At 43.9% G+C, this 21,884-nt stretch overlaps 1 protein-coding gene across 1 annotated transcript in view; it reads right to left on the reverse strand.

Moving 5' to 3' along the window:
- The window catches only part of RASGEF1B (RasGEF domain family member 1B), a 370,888-nt gene that overhangs the window by 284,019 nt on the left and 64,985 nt on the right, over positions 1-21,884 (reverse strand). The window contains exon 2 of the mRNA XM_075066097.1: positions 18,884-18,931. Within this exon, the coding sequence (XP_074922198.1) occupies positions 18,884-18,931 (48 nt within the window). The remainder of the gene's footprint in view (positions 1-18,883; positions 18,932-21,884) is intronic.

Below are 21,884 nucleotides of genomic sequence, written 5' to 3' on the forward strand. Positions count from 1 at the left end.
TTAATTATTTGAGGCCTGATTTTGCCACCCTTTCTCACGTTCAATGCACCTCATGTTACAAGTAGCCTATTGAAATCCAGGCCCAGCTCAACCACAATGACCAATTTCTGGAAATGTCATCAGATTTCTTACAAGGTTCACAGATTCAAGTGGTAGCGTAACCATACTTAATGGAGATAATCTGCTGAATCAGAGACACTCACTCTGAGAGTCTATAGTCACACGCTACCCACTGGGCTATACTGCATGCAATTTGCATAGATTGTAGGTCTCATCAGAGTTCCCCAAATTATGTAAGGCCTGAAGCAGAGAACAGCACAGTTATCACAGGTGTACTGCCTACAATGCCTGGCACATGTAAATCAGGATGGGTGGAGTGCTGAGAGTCCGTCCTTTGTTCCCAGAGCAGCTGGAGGCCAGAGGAAAGGGAACAGAAGGAGGAATGTATTGTGTCAAATGAGGTCACAGAGCTCCACAGATTAATCACGACATTTATGTCATGCTGTTGCTGCATCAGTATGAAGTGACATTCAGTCACAATTAAAACATAACATGCCCATATTGAAAAGTCCTACAAAATTTAATAGGGATGAGAGGGTTCTGTAGCAATGCTGCAGATCCCAAGCATTCAAATATCAGGTTTTTTCAGGGTCTGACTCATAAGATTTGCTTTTTTAAAATCTTATGGTTTTTAAGCCAGACATTCTACATTCTGTCTTATTTGCCTTCTAGTTTTTAAGCCGTTAGGGTATGCTTTCGCTTTGCAGCTTTTCTCCACAACCAGGAGGATTAGAAACTTACTTTTTTTTTTTTTTAATAATGAAAGCAGAGCTTCTAATCCTAACAAGTGACTCCAGGAGCTGGGGCTTTAAGAAGCAAATATCTCACAACCCACAATATAATTACTGTATTTTTATAAAATTTTATTTGTATAGAAAAGAAAAACACTGCCATAGAAATTATTTTTAAGACTTCTAGCTGTAAATAGACAATGAAATCCTTCTTTCAAGGTTTTTTTTTTTAAACCATTCCATAGAAGGGATAAAATTTTCTCAAAATCCGTTGGAATTTTCCCTATGCCAGGACATCATGCTATAATTAGCTCATGGCACTCCGTCATGAAGTTGTTCTAGGTTTTGTAACATTGTTTATAACCTCTTAGGGTACACATATAGCTATCCCCGCTGTATCCAGGATGTAGTAGCATGCTGAAATAAGACAAGAAGAACAGACGACTCCAGCAAGCTCCTCTTTTCTGTCTACAAAACTATGGAGTTCGATAGATTTCACACATTAAGAACTACAAGTGCATATAATTAAATATCTTCCACATATATACACCTGTGATTTAGACTGAATTTGCAAGCATATCTGCACAGGTGTGTGAAGCTTAAAGTGCTGCTACTCCCATATGTCACAGAATCTGGTAAATACCTGCAGCAACTTGAAGTGAAGGTTCACGTTCATTTCAAATTGCTTTTAGGGCACATATTTGTATCATCATTCTAAACCTATGTATTTACTTGGTTTGGAACTTGACATTCTACAAGCACCTATGTTGATTTTGCTGTGTTCTCTATGGAACTAGCTGGGAAGCACTACTATTTCTGCAGCAGACCTGTTTTGAACATATCCATGCACTAAACTACTTTTCATCACAATCATGGGCAAAATCAACCCCTGTCAGAAGGTGAAATTGCATAATATGGACACAAAGCACATGGTTTTAAAGAGGCAGTACAGACATGGATGTTAAAATGACTCTGCACAGATTTTTGGTTGCTTTGCTGAAAAAATTAATCAGTGGGTTTTTTTTATCTTCCTAAGTAATAAATGATGTATTTTATTCTAAAAATATTGATACAAATGGGCCAGATGTCAGAGCATAAAACAAGTTATTACAAACAAAGGATGGAGAAAAAGTAGGGCAGAACAATTTAGCCTCATATAGAACGACTCCATGGAGAAAAACACAATCATGGAAACAAATGAGCTGCACAGACAGGGAAAGGAACAAGACAAATCTCAGCCCAGGTTTCAGGAACCCTCTTTCTAACTAGATTTATGAAGATCGCTCCTTAAAATATCTCCTCTCTGTATTGCACCTGATTATCCTGAAACAAAGCAAAATAAAAGAGAAATCAAAAGTGCAGCAAATAATATCTTTTGCTTTCTGACTTTCTTTCCCCCCTCACTAAAAGATGGCCAGATCAAGCTGCATTCTTTGATGCTAGATACTTGTTTGTTTACAGAACATGCAAGCGTTAGAGGCCTATTGATTTCTTACCTTAACTGGAAGTACTATCCTAGGAGCTGTTCATGGAAAAAGGGATGCAAACAAACACAGGCACTTGTGGGTACACTTTGTATGTGGTGAGAGCCTGAGGGCCAGGTTCTGCGCTCTCACTGAGAAACCCAGAATAGCTTCATTCAGTTCTATGAAGTCACTCTGCATTGCCCTACCGCGTGTCTGTTTGCACATGCTGTTTAAACTGCAGTGTTGTATTTTTTGTTTGCTTTCACCAAAAGGAGTAGCACTGTTTAAAAATACACATGGCATTAGTCTGTGTGGAAGAAAGCCTGCGACAGAATCCTCAAGGAGCTCCACTTCCCAGAAGTCAATATTCTTTGTTCCATTGGCATCCTCATCAAGGTGAGGATAAGTAGATTTTGTGCATGGGATAGGCAATTTCAAGACTAACCCTCTTGCTAAATGTCTCAGACTGCAGCAACTTCATCAAGGACAAGAAGTCTAAACACCAGGTGTCACAGGGTTCTGCATGATTGAAATGCCAGTGAAGATAATTCGGGGGAGGGGCAAACTTTTTGGCCCAAGGGCCACATCGGGGTTCTAAAACTGTATGGAGGGACAGGTAGGGAAGTCTGTGCCTCCTCAAACAGCCTGGCCCCTGCCCCCTATCCGCCCCCTCCCACTTCCTGTCCCCCCTCCAAACTTCCCACCCATATCCAACCCCCCTGCTCCTTGTCCCCTGACTGCCCCTCCCAGGACCCCCCACCCTAACACCTCCTATTCAACCCCCCTGCGCCCTGTCCCTGAGTGCCCCACCCCCTATCCCCCCCCCCCGCCCCTGGCAGGCCCCCCAGGACTCCCACGCCTATCCAACCCACCCCGTTCCCCTGACCGCCACCCAGAACCTCCGCCCCATCCAACCACCCCCTGCTCCCTGTCCTCTGACTGCCCCCCGGGACCCCCTGCCCCTTATCCAACCCCCCTGCTCCCCGCCCCCTTACCATGCCACTCAGAGCAGCATGTCTAGCAGCCACGCCGCCCGGCAGGAGTTCACAGCCCTGCCACCCAGAGCACTGGCGGCATGGCAAGCTGAGGCTGTGAGGGAGGGGGGACAGCACGGGAGGGCCCGGGGGCTCAAGGTAGCTCAAGGGCTAGGCAGGATGGTCCCCAATTTGCCCACCTCTGAGATAGTGGTAGATAGGAAAGCCAAGTACTGTTGATAGGCATTCATTTACAAGAGTGCTTGCATAACTAGGATAGATAAGATAGGATAAGCAGATAAAAATCGGCTGATATTTTCATTTGGAGATCTTATTTTGGGGGAATATCTGGAGTCAGAAAAACCTTAAAAAATAGAAAGGGTAAAATATGAATTATGATAGGGAAAATGAGCACTTGGACAGCAACATCACAAAAAACACGTGAAGAGAAGAGTAGAGCTCTCTCTCTCTCTCTCTTAATACATCTTCAGCGTCCGTACTCTTCATGAGATAATGGTAACAGAGGCAGAACTGGGTGGCAGAACTATGTTGGCAGTGCACAAAATATCTCCCATCTTTTCAAAATAAGACAGAGGGGCATGTATAATGCCCAAAGGAAGAGGAGGCCCAGAGAGATGGCCATTAAAATTGCACACTTAAAACACTAACCAAAGCACAGTTTTCCTTTTCTTGCTCTCCAGACCTTAAGCTGGTGTAGGAGTGACACTGATTTACCCCGGCTGAGGATGTGGCCCTTCTCTGAGTGATTTCCCCCTTCCTAGAGTATACTGTACTCCACACTTTCTAAGAGATCAGGCTGCATCTTCTCCCATGCCCATGTTTCCCTCAGATATTTTATGCATTTCTCATCCTATTAAAATACTGCAGTTAATGTTTTTTCTCCTTAACAACTGGTACAGATCCAGCCCCTCTCCTTGCCCCCCTCACCCTGTCCCCCGCGCACTAAGGACCCTTCGTATTGGCTCCCTGCGGGAGACAGTGTTTATAAAAGCATTTAAAGCCTACATTTGAAGCCTGAACTGCCTGACAACAGTATCAGTTTAATGAGAGGAAAATGACTGACCAAGGTCAACCAGCCAAGGCTCTCACATCCAAGGTTTCAGCTCTGAAGCCAGTTGACCCCTGCCATTCAGTACACAGCAGGAACTGATCCATTGAGAATGTCAAGATCAGAGTTGCTTTAGTATTGGGAGAATGCCAAACATGTAAAATGCTGCACACTGAAAGCCTCCTGAGCTGATGTTACAGTCTGATGCGTTTAGCGACATGACATGGCAGACAAGGCTTAGGCATGATGTTCTCTTACTGTTCTCCACTGTTGTGGCGATCGATGCATCAGCGGTCAATTTAGCGGTCTAGTGAAGACCCGCTAAATTGACTGCTGATCACTCTCCCGTCGACTCCTGTACTCCACCTGATTGAGAAGAGTAGTGGGAGTTGATGAGAGAGTGTCTCCCATTGATATTGCATAGTGTGAACCCCACGGTAAGTAGATCTAAGCTACATTGATTTGAGTTACGCTATTAGCGTAACTCACTATTCGTGTAACTCAAATTGCATAGCTTAGATCGACTTTTCCCTTTAGCGTACACAAGGCCTCAGCAATGTCTTCATTGCTCCTTTCTTCCTCTCCTGCTGTTCTTCTCAAAACTCATTTTGGGAATCCAATTACAACAGAATGATGATTAGAACTTTAGCAAAGTAATCATAACCAAAGAAAAGCACAGTTATTGGCCTGAGCATAGGAGTAAACACCAGGAGCTGCCAAACTCCAATCCCAGTCACAACCCATCTGTAAAGTTGGGGCAAGAATAACTCACCAGCTGATGCCATAATTGCTACAATTTGCAAGAAAGAAAGAGATGCTGAAAAGAATTTGCTTTGTAAAGTGCTCTGAAGATGAAAAGTTCTATGCAATATCATTACCACCATGGCTGCCTAGCACTTAAGCTTTTAGAAGCAGATTCTGTTACTGCTGGAAACACCACCAAACACATCACACGTATGCTGCACTGCTAATATCAGGACCATGAATTACCGTAAATAACAAGAAACATAATAATGCATTGTGTTGATGCTCCCAAAAGTTTAAACTAATCCAGTGCATTAAGTAATACATACTTTAGTGAAATGTCAGGGAAGGTAGCCATTCATCAAGGAGTCAAAATATATGTTCATTCAGATAGTGCAAACTCTGAAGCTTATTGCTACGATTGTATAATGCAGCTTCCTTCCTCCTCTTTCCTAGAGGCTCTCATACATTTTAGGAAGAAGGATAGCCTCTGCATCAAAAAAACAAATACTTTAGTGTAGAAAAAAAATATTTGGGTAGGCTTTTATGAGTGAAACAAACCAGCATTATATAAATCACTCCCTCTCTCGGTGTACAGTGCTGCTCTTAAAGGTAAAGTGTTACCACTGTAACATTCAGGGAACGATAAATATCAAACCCTCGGTGTTGCTGGAACTAGGGGTGCTACCGCATCCCTGGGTTTGAAGTAGTAATAACAAACACCAAATACATGATTTCCATCATCAGCACCCCAACTATAAAAGTTGTTCCAGCGCCCCATTAAACCCTTCTCCTTTAGCAGAATACTTCTGTGACCAAATAAACTGCACTGTTTGGCCCAAATCCTGGTACCTTTGTGGCAATAGGAGTTTTGCTATTGACTTAAATAGCATATAGGATTTGGCCCTGTATGAATTAATTCACCTCCACCAACAGCTTCTTCAAAATTAATCAGTCATTCTCTGTAAAAATTTATTCTTTTCTGCTGAATTCTGATGTAGCTCTCCTATCAGATTATCCGTTTGCAATCAATTCAGAACACTGTTAATGCTGTTTGATGGGCAAAAGATCAATTTTCAGAGTGCTTCTGAATAATGAGTCCCCAATGCATTACTAAAATCAACAGTAAAACATGAATAATGGGCAAATTCTGCTCTTGACTCAGGCTGAAATCAGGGGCATTGCTCTATTTACATTGGTGTAGATGAGAGCAGAACTGGGCCCTTGTAATTCACTCAGACTGTGTCACTTCTTTTGTTTTGAATAATCTCTATTTCCATACACTTTTTCTCTCAGTTGCTGCTACATTGTGGCTTCATCCCAGGTTTAGCTTTCCTCTCCTATTCTGCCATCAGAGCTAAGCAGGAGCAATTACTTTTGAACAAAAGAACAGATGAAGGTGTCCTTTGAAGTAGGGAATGGAGTCTACAAGGTAGGTTAGACCGTATGACTCTTATTTTTCACGTACAGCCCCTTCCATGTTTGCTAACAATAGTGGCTATTATCAACGGAGAACTGTGTTTCACAACAGTTTCTTAGCACAATCCCCTCCTTCTCCGCCAGTCTACATCCACCACTCGCTAGTATAGCTGGATGTGAGGCACAGTCCCAACCCTGCCATCCACCCCCACCAGCCATTACTATTGCACAATCAAAGCATTGGTCTGTATGCAAACTGACCACTAAGCTGCAAGGTATACAGTTCAGTTCCCTGGAAAAGGTAATTAGGAATGTTAAACCAGAAACCTGCTAAAACCTCCCTCTGCAGAAAATCTAGACTGTTAACAGGTTTATGTGTTGGATAGGTCATATTAAACCAGTGCCCAAGTTATTGTGCAGAGATACATTCCTGTAGGGTTTAGCAGGATGATCTAGGAGGTACAGTCCTACATATTCCCCCCTCCATGTGCAGAGACACATATCACATGCATAAGTAACCCTTAGCATAAGTTTCAACCCTGTGCAAGTTGGAGGCCAGTACAATTGAAGATAGGTAGATATTCCGGAACTTCCAAAAATGGGGTTTATAATCATTTTTGCAGAGCTGGCTGGCATCAAAGGGAAGCTGCCCGGCATCAAAGGGAAGCTGCCATCTCTTCATCTTACCAAACTAATTCAGGTCAGCTAGACTGAGCAAACTGGGAAATATGTGTATTTATTTCAGCCTACGATTCAGCTGACATTTCAATGCACCCGTCTAGTTACACTCAAAGTCTAAAACCACAATCCTAGTCTATAGCAGAAAGGAAAGAAAAGACACAAAAGGGTCAGAACACATAGGAAAGATGCTGCTCCTTCAAATGTGAATAATATAAATCACTTGTGTTTGCACTGGAAGGGCTAATGACGCTGTTTGAAACAATACATGATGAGTTGCTCACAGAAATTTGCCCAGTCATAGTATTATACATTCAAGGAAATTAGAGTTTACAGAAAACCTCTGTAGGGCATGTTTACCTCTCTTCCAGCCAACATTCCCTATGCTACAGGTCTGCAGTGCTTTACCTGTCCCTTTGCCTTTTGGCAACAGCACCAAGGCAACAGAAAGGATGCAAAGCTGTGATGATATATTTTGGTTTAAGTGATTTTACAGTGGCTTTTAAAATATTTAAACTTTCCGAGGAAATAAGAATCTGTGGTAGGATCATCAACCACAGGCACTGACTTTAAGGAGATTTTTTTTTTATAGCATCACACAAATATATGTATGAATTTGCACATGCATACACACACAGAGCTGTGGTAACTGCATGCCCACCTGGCTACTTAGATGCACAAATGCCCAATTAAGATGCTACCATGAATGTCAGTGCAACTGCGGTAACTGCAATTCGGTATGTGAATGCATATACATCTCTGAAAACCTTGTCCTATGTGCAGGTGACTGGATTCTCATTGTTGGATGATCTAGTTGGTGCCTTCTTTAGAGTACTGTATGGTATCGTTCAGAGAGGGTCAGTTATGACAGGTAGGATCGCAGGGGATCCACAGTTGGGTGGAAGAGAATTAGAGTTCTGCACATGAAGAGCTACTCTCCTCCCATACAGTACGTAAGGAACAAGCATGAGAAAGTTGTGCTGAGCCAGTGCCATGCCACACATGCAGGCCCCAAAAGACATCAGAATTGCCCAGCAATGAGAGAACCTCCCCACTTTTGGGAAGGCATGACAGAAAGCAGAGGGGAGGGGGAGGATTTGATGTTTCAGGTGGGGGAAATCGATGTCCTTCCATCTCAAACTACCAGATGTCCTTCATGCCCTTCCTCTGCAGGTCCTCTGTCTGCACCTGCTATTTCTTGGGGGCTTCCTTTGCCCTTCCCTCCAATCCTTCCTAGCTGCTTTCTCCACCCTGGCAGGCTTCCTCCACACACCCCTTCCTGGCTACTTCATGCTGACTATAACTGAGGTACTTCTTCAGTGGCCCCCTGCCATTGCCACTTCATGCTTCCAGCTGCTTCCTTTCCCTACCCTTGCATCCTCCTCGCCTCTCCCAGCCAGTGCAACTTTGTCCTGTTCCCTTTCCTGGACTCTCTCTCCCCTGCCCCAATCCACCACTCCTGTCATTTAGAGAAGCTGTACAGACTTTTATAAAATAAAAACAGCAGATACAAGTTATACTGTGCATGGGTAAAAGGCTGTCTACAAAGGGGAGTGGGGACAGCCATCAAGTCAATTCCCGGGGGGTGGCGGCAGATGGCCTAGATCCAGAACTTGCAAAATGACCAGCCTGCCTTGTAGGTGAGCAGTAAATACAGCCTTGATACAAAGGCTACCACTAGAATAAAGCGAAGTACGAGTGATAAAATGTCACCATCTCTCACTCCTTGTCAAACTGGCTTACTTCTCCCCATAGCCCTTTCATTCTACCCCCGCAGGCATGCTGGGCTTATGGCAAATGACAGCATTTGGGCCTGGTCTACACTACGCATTTAAACCGAATTTAGCAGCATTAAACCGATTTAACCCTGCACCCGTCCACACAACAAGGCCCTTTATATCGATATAAAGGGCTCTTTAAATTGTTTTCTGTATTCCCCCCCGACAAGAGGAGTAGCACTGAAACCAGTATTGCCATGTTGGAACAGAGTTAGTGTGGCCGCAACTCGACAGTATTGGCCTCCGGGCGGTGTCCCACAGTGCACCATTGTGACCGCTCTGGAAAGCAATCTGAACTCGGATGCACTGGCCAGGTAGACAGGAAAAGCCCCGCGAACTTTTGAATTGCATTTCCTGTTTGCCCAGTGTGGAGCTCTGATCAGCACGGGTGGCGATGCAGTCCCAAATCCAAAAAGAGCTCCAGCATGGACCGTACGGGAGATACTGGATCTGAATCGCTATATGGGGAGACAAGATCTGTTCTATCAGAGCTCTGTACAGAAGAGAAATGACAAAGCAATTGAAAAAGATCTCCAGGCTATGATAGACAGAGGGCACAGCACAGTGCTGTGTGACAAGCATAAACGGGAAAACCAAAGAACATGGATGCTCATGGAGGGGGGAGGGGGGACTGGAAGGACTTCCAAGCTAACCACAGTCCCCTGCAGTCTCCGAAAGCATTTTGGCATTCCTTGGCTGAGATCCCAATGCCGAAGGGTCAAAACATTTTCCTGGGTGGTTTCAGGGTATACAAAGGCAAAAACGACTCCATGGTTGCCTGCTAAGGTGTCTGCAGGCAATACAGGAAGGGGCGCGAAATGATTGGTCTGCTGTTGCTTTCACAGAGGAAGGACTGAGTGACGACATTTACCCAGAATCACCCGCGACACTGTTTTTGCATTGGGATCTCAACGCAGAATTCCAGTGGGTGGGGGAGACTGCAGGAACTACGGGATAGCTACGAGATAGCTACCCACAGTACAACGCTCTGGAAATCAACGCTAGCCTCGGTACATGGACGCACACCGCCGAATTAATGTGCTTAGTGTGGCCGCGTGCACTCGACTTTATACAATCTGTTTTACAAAACTGGTTCATGTAAAATAGGAATAATCCCATAGTGTAGACATACCCTTGGAGAGCTAGCAGTGGGAGTGTTCCAACACCAGTGCTTGTTACATTTTCCTGAAGCATCACAGAAGCAGAGTAGGGACCAGCAATTGCCTGGTTCTTGGGAGCACTGAAGATGGAGATATTGACAGTGGGGAAATGGAAAGCAGCAAAATCCGAAATGACAGTGTAAGAAAAAACAACCCAGTGACACAGAAAACCCATCCACAACTCCAAGCTGCCCAGTCCACCTGCTCTTTAGGAGAAGAGGGAGGATATGACAAGTCTCAGTAATAAGTGGAGGCCCAGCATCACTCCACCATAATCCTGATACACTGTTCGCAGCTTTGCACATCTCACTTAAACCACTGATCTGTTTCCCTCAGCAAAGGGAGACACCAGCACATTCTTCTTTTCAGCTGTGAATCCTTAATATGCCTGGAGGAAAAGTCTCAGGGCAGCTGCAGTTTTTCAGCCTTGTGGATTGAGGCTTGGCAGCAAAAGCATTTGGTTTTGTACACTTGCTGGCATTCTTTACAGCAGGGAGGAGCGTTCACGGTGTGTCTGTTGGATCTGGGGTATTTTAGGCCAAGACTTCGCAGTACCATGAGAACAGGGGACATATTGCCAGCCCTACCAGTTTCGGGCCTCCCTGATTATTTCTGACATTCCCATGACTAGTATCCACTCTTCCTGAAGACAGAAAGAGAGATAGATCAGTGGGGTGGATTCTCTTAGCTGAAGTAAAAATGAGGTATATGGAGTGGGACAGGTTTACTATTCAATTATAGCGATGTCATTTAGATGTAAGCATCTGCCAGATCTAGACCATGACGTGTAAATTCAATATTTCCATCTGTGCATAGTGCAGCTTACACTGGCGGATATGGACAGACATCAGTGAGAAGGCTCAGTACCCTAGATACAAATGTACTTCCATTATCGCTGGCCTCACCTTGCTCAATTTACATCGGAGACACAGACAAACAACATGCCTTTGTCTAGGATAAATTTGTTATCAGTTCCACTTGGATTGCTTAGTCTGAACGTATTTTAGTAACATATTTACAGCACACCTACTCTTTACACACCACCCATACATATACCATGGAATAATATTAATTACCGCTATGTCACCAGCTTCCATAAAAGACTTTACTCTATACACTTTTATAGTATAATAATATTGTATACAATCAGTTGATTCAATTGCTTACTCTTTGGGGTTCAGAATCCTTGTTTGCCCCCAGCAATGTCTGGACCCTGATTGTCCCAATAGGGTCATATTATTCTTTATTCATAATTAGTCAATCGATTACCAGATCTTCATGAATCCTAAAGGTTTCTCATATTTTAATCACAAATATTTATTCTTCCTATTATTCACATTGTAAATTCATTATTCTCCTCCTGTTGGAAGTTTCAGTCACCAATCAGGAAGCAGAAAAAAAATACCGTAAGATTCAGGCAACCACTCTCACAAGCTGAGCAATGATTACTGAATGGTCAGAAGCAACATGAACATAAAAACCATCCAGCAGTTACTCATGAATATCAAATACATGCTTGAAATCAGCATCAGTTCCTGAAAGATTGGCTAAAAGAGGGGCTAAATCTGGGGTGAGTTGTATTCTAAACAAATAACTTACTATCTTTACTGGCAGAAATACTGAGTAATGCATTTTCTGGGTAATGTGAGTAATATGTGGAGGTGGCTTCTGAACAATCATACATGTTTCTAGAGACCATAATAATAAATGCAGAACATACAAAGCAGTATTATTAGGGATGGAAGTGGATGTTTTAGTCCACCGAGCTGGGATTGAAATGTACTTCAGGAATCAAAGCTTTTGGAGACTTCCACATTTTGTGACCATGTTTTCTTTAAAGGGAACATTGTAAAACCATGCTCAGAAGTCTCATAAATCAGATAGATGCTAATGCCAGGGAATTACTTCCTTTCTAGGAATCAGAATAAACTGTGAGCAAACAGAATTACTGGGAAGACATACAGCGTTTGATGTCTTCAGAAAGAAGAGGTTGCAAATGAAAAAGACATGCAAGACAAAAGTAGTAGACACACCAAAGACTTTGGGGATACAAGCAGCAAGAGATGATGGACAGAGATTTGGAGACACAAGACATCTGTGAAATGTGTACAGAGCTGAGCAAATCATTCATAGTGAATAACAGATTTGAGGACTTTAGCTTGTTTTTGTTCACAAATTATCTGTAAGCAGCTTATGTAGCTCAACGTATTCATCATCCAAAATTATTCATTGAATAATTTCTATGGTTTGTTCCTGCTCTGCAAATTGTTCATAAGCAGTTTGTTGTGGTTATGCAATGTTTTAAATTGAAGATGTGTTGGCTAGCTTTGATTGAGCATGAGTCACATATGTAGTATTGGTGTGAGCAGTGATGTCATGCAGTGACTAAAGTGGAGGAGTACGTCTGACAGGACTGGAAGTCGGAGCAAAGCGGGGGGGGAGGGAGGAAGAGAAGACTAGAGTAGGGGTTCTCAACCTTTTTCTTTCTGAGGCCCCCGACCCAACATGCTAAAAAACTCCATGGCCCACCTATGCCACACAACTGTTTTTCTCCATATAAAAGCCAGGGCTGGCATTAAGGGGTAACTGCCCTGCTTGCTATGTTGGGCCACATGCCACAGGGGGCACCACAAAGCTAAGTTGCTCAGGCTTCAGCATCATTCCCAGCTGTTTGGGCTTGTGGCCCAGGGCTGCACTCCTGTGTGGCAGGGCTTCAGCTTTCTGCCCTTGGCTTAGCAAATCTAACACCGGCTATGCTTGGCGGCCCCCCTAAAATCTGCTCATAGCTCCCCAAGGGGCCTCAGATCCCTGGCTGAGAAACTCTGGACTACAGGACTTGTGACAACAAAGGGACTGAAGATACGAAGCAGAAAACTGACCTGTTAAGGGTTTAAAGTAAATTTCTTTCTTTGTGTGAGTCTGGAGCGATTATTAGGCAGCAGAGATTAATACGATCCATGCTATTGTCTCTGCTCCTTGACTGAATAAGTGTACCAGAAAATTAGGTGTCCGGTGCAAATATTTGTGTTTGCAGATTCAAAGCGTTCAAACTGCAAATTCAAATTTCCCAGTGAACAATGCTACCCCGTAACTCATTCACTGTAGTATTCATGGGAAACGAACACAAGGGGGATGCGCACACAGAACTTTCCTTTCCTATCGAAGCAAGTTTTAGTGAAGAAGTCTTAAGTTGTTATGAGCTGGGTAAAACCTTTTTATGGGGTGAATTAAAACTCTATTTATAATTATGTGAGACCATGTCTTTCACTTCAGATAGCTGTAAGCAACACTGAAGGGACCACATCTAAAATAAGTCCGAAGAGAGTCTGCCCAGAAATTACCAACGCAGGCAGTGGGTTCCACTCAGTTTCATGCCCACATGGGTAGGTGAGTGTGTGCATCTAAAAAGACAAACTGAGACAAACAGAAGATAAAGAGATGCAGGCAGGGGTGGCTCCAGCCCCCAGCATGCCAGGCACTCTGCTAGTTGTTGGGAGGGTGACAGGCGGCTCCGGTGGACCTCCCGCAGGCACACCTGTGGATGGTTCGCTGGTCCCGCGGCTCCGGTGGACCTCCCGCGGCAGGGGCTGCTGTAGACATTTTGCCGCCCCAAGCAGGGTGGCATGCCACAGGGGGCGCTCTGCCGGTCGCCAGGGGTGCAGCAAGCAGCTCCAGTGGACCTCCTGCAGACGTGCCTGTGGAAAGTCCACCAGAGCCGCAGGACCAGTGGACCCTCCGCAGGCATGCCGCCCCAAGCATGCCTGCGGAGGGTCCGCTGGTCCCGCGGCTCTGGTGGTCCACCAAAGCCGCAGGACCAGCTGGCCCTCTGCAGGCACGCCTGCAGGAGGTCCACCCGAGCCATCTGCTCCCCTCCCGGCGACCGGCAGAGTGCCCCCTTCAGCATGCCGCCCTGCTTGGGGCGGCGAAATGTCTAGAGCCGCCCCTGGATGCAGGCAAAAAGCAAGCAAGCCAAGCAGCAACCTGTGGGGACAGTATATGACCCTGAAAAAAAGCTACAAAGAGGTTTTTTTGGTCTGGTGTTAGCTAAAGAGGCTTGGGGCTGGAAGTTAAGAAACTATTCCTTTGTTTCCGATTCCCCGACATTTGGAGAAGGAGACCCTGATATATTTCTTGTAAACTAACAACATTAAATCAAGGAAAACACCAGACTATCAATTTCTATCCCGATCTGGAACATTCGCAGGACCAGAGGTATGTGCGGGGAGGGGGCAAGCAGGAGCACAGCCTTCCTCCCTGCCCCCGCCCCCCCAATCAGCACAGAACTCCTCTGGGGCCAGAGCGGGAAGAGCAAACTCCTCCAACCCCGGGCTGCAAAGGCAGGGAGGGAGAGCCGCAGTAGCAAAAAATAGCTCCTCTGGCCGCCTCCACTGCCACCGCCGGGGAAGAACCAGCTCTACCAGCCCCGGTACGGCAGGGGTGGAGAGAGAGGAGAGCCAGCTCCACCTGCCATAGCAGGAAGTGCCAGTTCCTCAGCCCTGAGATGGGGTGGGAGATGATAGCTCTTCCAGCCTGGGGCCATGGGGGGAGCTCTATGCAGGCCAGGGCCAAAGCCAGGAGAGGCAGCTCCTCCAGAAAGTGCCCCTCCAAAAGCAGACAGATTTTTATTTCTCTGCACTCCGCTGCACAGGACTCAACTTTGACTAGCCACTTGGATCGAAAAGGGGCAACAGTATTCTCCTAGCTCTTAATGAGAGACAGAATGGGGATTGGTCCTGCTTTGAGCAGGGGGTAGAACTAGATGACCTCTTGAGGTCCCTCTTGAGGTCCCTCCCAACCCTGATAGTCTATGATTCTATGACCCTAGGGAACTGAGGACTTAATCTTGTAAGGTGCTGAGCTCCCTTAGCTCCCAGTGAAGCCACCGCACAAGCCCAGGCCCTGAAATAGCAGAAGGGATCTTTGAACAAACAGTTAGGAGGAAGGGAAGAACCTATAAGCACAATGTACAAATTTAGAATAATCAGTTTAGAGTAATCTCCTTCTTGCCTTGGGTCTCACAAGGGTTACAAGAGCACAACTCCCCTTTGTTAATGTTGTAGTGGGTATAATCTACCTAAAACAGGCTGTTGCCATCATTACTGAGCAGAACTGGGGAAGGAGGGGCAGGGAACACATCACAAACTTAGTGTGGGACCTAGCCTGATTACATATTCTTCTAGCTCTACTGAATTGCTTTTAGCATTAGAGAGCTCAGGATGGCAAAGAACCCTCTACTGGGCCAATGGGCTAATAGCAGAATGGATTCACTTTGACATGGAAACATGCAGTAGAATTGGGACTGGGTAATGCAATTTGGAAATCCACTGAGTGCTGAGAGGAGGCTGATCTAGAGATCTCAACACAGCAATAGCAACCAAGGCCACAGTTCTAATCCAATTTCAGACAGACTCTCTATTGTAGCAAGTCCCTTAGGTTCAAAGTGGCTAGTGATCTGGGCTGCATTAATATTTGGGCAACGAACCTGAGACATTTAAGACCTAATTTTCTGAGGTGCTGAGGCCTTCTTCAGGGGTTCATCGATTTCAGCTGCAGTTGAAAGCGTTTGGCAATTCTGACTGAAAGCGTCTGAAGTTGGGCGCCTAAAAATCAGCAGCCATTGTGTGGAAAATGTGCCTTAATTTTTTTACTTCATTTTCATCTTTAAATGAGTGTTGGTCATGCTTACTCTCCTCACCAGGGTGTGTAAGGATTAATTAACTAGAAGTTTTACATTGCTTTGAAAAGAAGTGTTAAGAATTACTACCACTGAGAGGCAATCTGAATTTTAGCGCATGTTTTTCTGGATAACTATTTTTAACCACACAAAAGCGGTACATTGTGTGAGTCTCAAGAGTGTCATTTCTCATAATACAGAACTATGAAGAGATCTCTTTATTTCTTCCAAAGCCCAATTTTTAACCATTATTTGACTTTGATTTGCAAAAGTGGTTTGACTTAAAAATTGTCAGGGTTACTCAAAAGTCAAAGAAGAAGAGTTCTACTAAGTGTGAGGAAAATTAATCAGCCCACAAACTGTCTTTGAGTTACAGGTCTAGAGCACCAGCTAATTTAAACATAAATTAAAAATATTTGCTAACTGGGTTGTTTAGGGCACCTGACTGAATTTCTGTTTCCTTCTTCAGGTACAAGCCCTACTCTTCCCAGGTAGGTTTTATTCCAATCAATTCTCCCTTTCATAGTTCAAGGTGGTGTTTTTTCACTCCAGTTTTCGATACAGATTAGGATTAGGTTTTGTGGTTTGAAGCCAAATATGATCTTGAGTTTGGGTTCAGGTTTGGCAAGGCTAAAATCTTGCAAGATGAACTTCCAAGTTTGTGTCCTAAATTTTCAGAAATCTTATTAGATCAGCTATTCTTGTGAGACTATCCACACTCGGAAGAATTTGGTGAGGATATCTGGACAGAGCCTTAGCTCATGTAAATTGAACTTCAGGGGTATTATGCCATTTTACACTAAAAAAGGATCCAGCCCAGAGTTGCCAGATTATGGTTATATCTGAAAAAGACCAAAGACAGGTTCCTACTCAGTCAGAACCAATGCCACACTAGCGAGTTATAAGAATTCAAATCCAGACCCAAATTCACAGGGCTTCAGAATGGAGGTTCTGCTTTTTAACCATATGTATCTGTTGTACACCTCTATCCCCAAACCCCACCCTCACCTTCCCCCTCCACCCTGCCAAGACATCCAGTTTGGAAATAATAGAGCATCTAATAAAATTTGTTCAGAATAGATCTTTTCAAGCTTCCCAATATACAGCTGGAATACACTTGATAAGATTAAAGTAAAGCTGGAGGGAAGATCAGAGATCAAAACTTCTTAAAAGCTTGGTCATCTTGTTCCTCTGCTTTTTCTATAACATGCCATGCTTAGATTAACAGCTTTTGAAAAGCCTTGAACCACAAATCAGTAAGCTTGTGCTTGAACCAAAATGAGTACAATTCCTCCTATCTAAAATCTGATTTAAAAACAGAGCTCTGTTCACTCTGTGGGAATCAAGAATGAGACAAGGTCAGAATGGGTCTGATTTTACAGACGAAAAATGGAATGCAGAATCAATATCACAACAAATCAGTCAAGTTCTAGAGTCAAAATGTCTTAGCTAGTGACTTTCCAGTACATGCATCTCTGAATACATTAAATCAATAAAACAAAATGATTCCTATCCTGATGGTAACAATAAAACTTGGAAAAATAAATACGGTTCCACCCATATTGCACACCAGTTTACTAGAGCAAAATGGCATTTGCAAATAGATGTTTCTTTCTATTGTCTTGATAGGTTACAGTGCCCGTTTTATTGGCATGTTACAGATTAAAAATTACTTTTTATAAAAAAATGAAAATTAGTGAGTAGTGTGCAGTACACGCAGAAATGTTTCTGGGTCTCAGTTCTCCATGTGTAAAATGGGGATAATAATACTTCTTTACTCCTCTCTTTGTCTTGCCTGTTTAAACAATCCCTGCTCTGAAGAGTTACAATCTCTTATTGTGTATGCACAGTGGTGCTCTGATCTCATTTGGGGTCCTCAGGCACTGGAATACAAATAAATAATGGTAGAAGATACTGTTAAGAGAGTCAGACACCTCCCCCCCCCCAAAACCCACCTTATATTGAAAATACTATTTTAATGTATAAATTTAAAATGTATTTGGGACAAAATGAGGCTGGGCTTAATGGAGGAACAAGCCATGAACAGGAATGAATGGCAGTGCTGTACTGCTCCTCGTGTATGTAAAGATGCATCGGGGTAAGAAAAAGAAGATATAAAACACTGAATATCTGGGGCCAGGCACAAGTTTTCCCACCCCGTTCTATGAGCCTACCAGGGAGCTGAACCACTCTGGGTCATGCACTCTTCCACCACATCTTCCAGGGAGCCTCAGAAGGTGGGAGTTGTATGGAGGCCAGTTTTCAAAGGGAGAGCTGTTCCTGTGTCATGTAACCCTAGGGACTGGGTCCTTGCTGCCTGGCTTCTCCCAGGGATACATGTTTCTCCCAGGGCAGGTGCCGCTAAAGGTGTAGGAGAGTGCTTTTTGTGCGCGCACACACACACACACACAGAATCTGGCTCCTGACCTCAGAAAACCTATCAGCTCCCCAAAGCAGAAGCTGCAACACTGATAAACCTGATCACCTAGGAAGGGCAGCTTCCTCCCCTCCTGCACACCACACTTTCTACCTGTCTCATCCACTTTGTGGAACAAGGAAACGTACTTTTCATTCAGCCCTTTCAAGTACAGTCCTTCCTCTTTTTCCAACTATTCAGTATCCTACTTCCCACAACTCATTTTGTCCATTCTGTGGGGATCAAGATGTGATCAGTAGAACACTCCTGTTAACTCTTAGTTATTGGTAACTGGTCAGGAATGACAGGGACACAAACCTGCGTCTGAACATCACAGCTGAGCACTTGGTATACCAAAGGCTCCAAGAGAATTCTTCCAGGCTCAGTTCTTCAGTGTGACTCCATGTGACCTATTGAGCTGCTGCACTAGGCAGCGTGAGGGAATCATTTCATTAATTTTCTCAGAAATGCTCTAGAGATTAAATGGTATAGCCACTAATCATGGGAAAACAGCAGGTGGGGGGGGAGGATCCTAAACCCCAGCAGCTACTCCCCCTAAAATCTACTTGGCTGAAAGAATTCTCCATTGTTTCCCCATGGATCTTTGTAGAGTGTAACCATGAAAACCAGAAATTCTTCTCTCTTGAAATCTATGCATCCGTTATAAACTAAGGAACAAGATAGACATAGTATTGAGCAAAAGCATTAACATACCTTCTGGTTGGTGCTTTGCTTCAGGCCAATACGGGACTGACTTCTGGACTACAAAACAAAAAGAGAGGGGCATCAAGACTAAATTAGTTGGGTGGGGGGAAGGAGGCTAACATACTAGAGTAATACCTTGTTCAGACATCATGGGCCTGATGATGAGAAGTGTTCAGAACCCAGCAGCTCCCATTGTTCTTAATAAAAGCGGCTAGATGCTGAGCACTTTGGAAAATCTGGCCCAAGACCTCAATTCAGCCATCATTCATCCAAGAGCCAAATCCAGAGGTGCCTCAATGTGCGTGTATAAAACCCAAAGGCAGCTTAAAAGTGGTGTACTAGCTGTACGACTATGCACAACTAGCACAGTCCTCGTCCAGAGGAATTCTCTGTTCGCTGCTTCCATATCTCCATGGCAAGTAACCAAACGTGCCTTACGCAGGAGGAAGATGTGGGCAACCTAGGAAGAGGAAGGGGCAAAACCCTTGTATTGGGGTAGGAGTGAGTCACTTCCTAAGTTCCTCCATCTCCTCCCTTCAATGCCCCATCAGAGTTGCCATGTCTCTGCTGCCTGGACAGGCTGCCCACTGCACAGATAAAAGCCCTTGCACATAATCTGTGTTACATTCCCCAGGATTTCTCCCGGTGACATCAGGCAAGGTCTTCCCTACATAAGGGCTGCAGGATCAGCCCTTCTCTTGGGTTAAAGTCTCTTGCCTAAATCATCACTCCTACTGCCTGTACCACATTTAAACACAGAGGAAGTGTGGAGATATCAGAGTCTTCATCAATCCTCATGCTGTCGCAATGGGATTAGATACTCAATATGCTCATCATGCCAGGCCCCACTCTGAAGCCCCAAATGATTTTTCAGGTGACTGACACTGTTCTCAGATTTTCCTTTAAGGAAACAAGTAACAAAAAATCAGGATCTGGCGAGGCAGTAGAAACAATTGTCAGCACCCCCTTTAACTGGTGCAAGGACAAGCAACGTCAGGAGAGTGGAATCTCAAATGCACTGCATACAACATCACTGCACATCTCAAAAAAACCAAACAAACCCACTCTGAAGATCAGGATCTGAAATATAAGGACAATATTGATATTCCAATTGATTTATTTTAGAATTATATGGAAAAATGAGAATGTCAGCAATTTTTCAGTAATAGTGTGCTGTGACACTTCTGTATTTGTGTGTCTGATTTTGTAAGCAAGTCATTTTTAAGTGAGGTAAAACTTGGAGGTACGCAAGACAAGTCTGATTCCTAAAAGGAGTACAGGAATCTGGAATGGTTGAGAGCCACTGCTCTAATCTATAGTAATAATTTTTAGACTGTTACTATCATAGGATCAAGCTCAGCCCAATTACATCCCTACAAGGTCCACCAACTTCAATGGAGGTTACGTGCATACATCCCAAGACTGAATTTCACCTTTGCTGAGATTTTCTGCATTTGGATAGATGTGACACTGGTCTCCATGGAATTAGGCAAACAATTAAAGTATGTCTGATGTGTGTGTGTGGTTGAGAGATGGTATTATACTAATTATTTTTTTCCCCAAAACCAGTTGTCATTCTTTCCTTCAGTACTATATAACTGCATATAAGAACACCTCTTCCTTTCTCATTTTGGATTATGTAATAAGCTCACGGACCATTTGTGCAAGAACCTGTAACAATTTCACAGCTGCTAAGTATTTTTGGCCATCACCTATGTTCCAGGTGCAAAGTCTTGTGTAATTGTCAGTGACAGCATCCAGGACCTCCCAGACCTCTACCACCTGTGTTACTTATATAGGCCCCAATCCTGCAAAAACTTCTACATGTGCTTAACTTTGCACACTGCAAGTAGCTCTATTTCAGTCCTCGTTTAACCAGAAACAAGGCAGTAATTAGAGAGGAAGGAAGCAGCAACAACTGCCCTAACAAGAGCTGAGTGACATATTAAACGCACGCTCCCCTCCACCCCACCCCAGTGAAAGGCCCCTGGTTTTTGAGTTGGTAAAAATTCCATAAAACCAGAGCAGTTTTTTAAACTGAAGGAAAATGAAAATTGATTTAATTTACCTACTAAATAGTCATTCTACATTGCTAAAGTGCGTACATGTATAGTGTTGTCTATTTTCTGTCAAGTAGTAGCAGATGTTAGGCCTCACAGGTTGGCTTCTCATGGAAAGAGAAATCAATGGCTTGGAGTCTGGATATAGTCTTAATGCAGTTTTGTTTGATTACACTATATACACCAGTCTTGGAACACAGGTGGTCACAACGGCACATAGGCAATCCTTTTTTCCTATGCTATCACGCCATCGCTCAGGACTATCATGCCATCGCTTAGTTCCCAGGAATTGACTCTGCCCCAAGAATTGACTCTAGTTAAGGCAGACAGCAAAGATCCTACATCATAAAACTAACACCACAACATTTCTTCCAAGAATGAACTGAGCTTGTCAATTAAGAAATATAACTCGTAAAACTATATAACAGCTCTAGTGATTCCTGCCATAATAATATTAAGACCAGTCAGTGGCGGATCCCTTTGGCTCCTGCACTTAATTCACTGCACATAGGAGCAAGTTTTCCATCAAGTGATTTGCTAGGCCTGGGAGCACTGTGGTCTGGTGGACTAGACATAGGATAATAAATCAGGAGGCCTGGATTTTAATCATGGTTAGGATGCCTGACTCGTTACAGGACCTTGGTGATATAACCTCTTTGCGTCCATTTCCTCATAGTGAATTAAGACTGATTATATTTACTTACTTCACAACTAAATAATGCTTCTAAAGTGCTATACACCATAGGCTTGTTAATATTAACTCCAGTGAGGGACAGAGGTGGGAAGAGAACTCAAAATCTCCTGATTCCTAGCCCTACATTATATCCTAGACCAAGCAGCTTTCAGTCATCTCTAGCTCAAAGAACTTTTCCAAAATTCTTAAGTGCAAAAATAGCCTTACAGGTTTCTGCATGTTTCACTGCAAATACATTTTTCAATCCCCTGAAATT

This window comes from Chelonoidis abingdonii, chromosome 5 (assembly GCF_003597395.2).
Source record: "Chelonoidis abingdonii isolate Lonesome George chromosome 5, CheloAbing_2.0, whole genome shotgun sequence".
NCBI lineage: Eukaryota > Metazoa > Chordata > Testudines > Testudinidae > Chelonoidis > Chelonoidis abingdonii.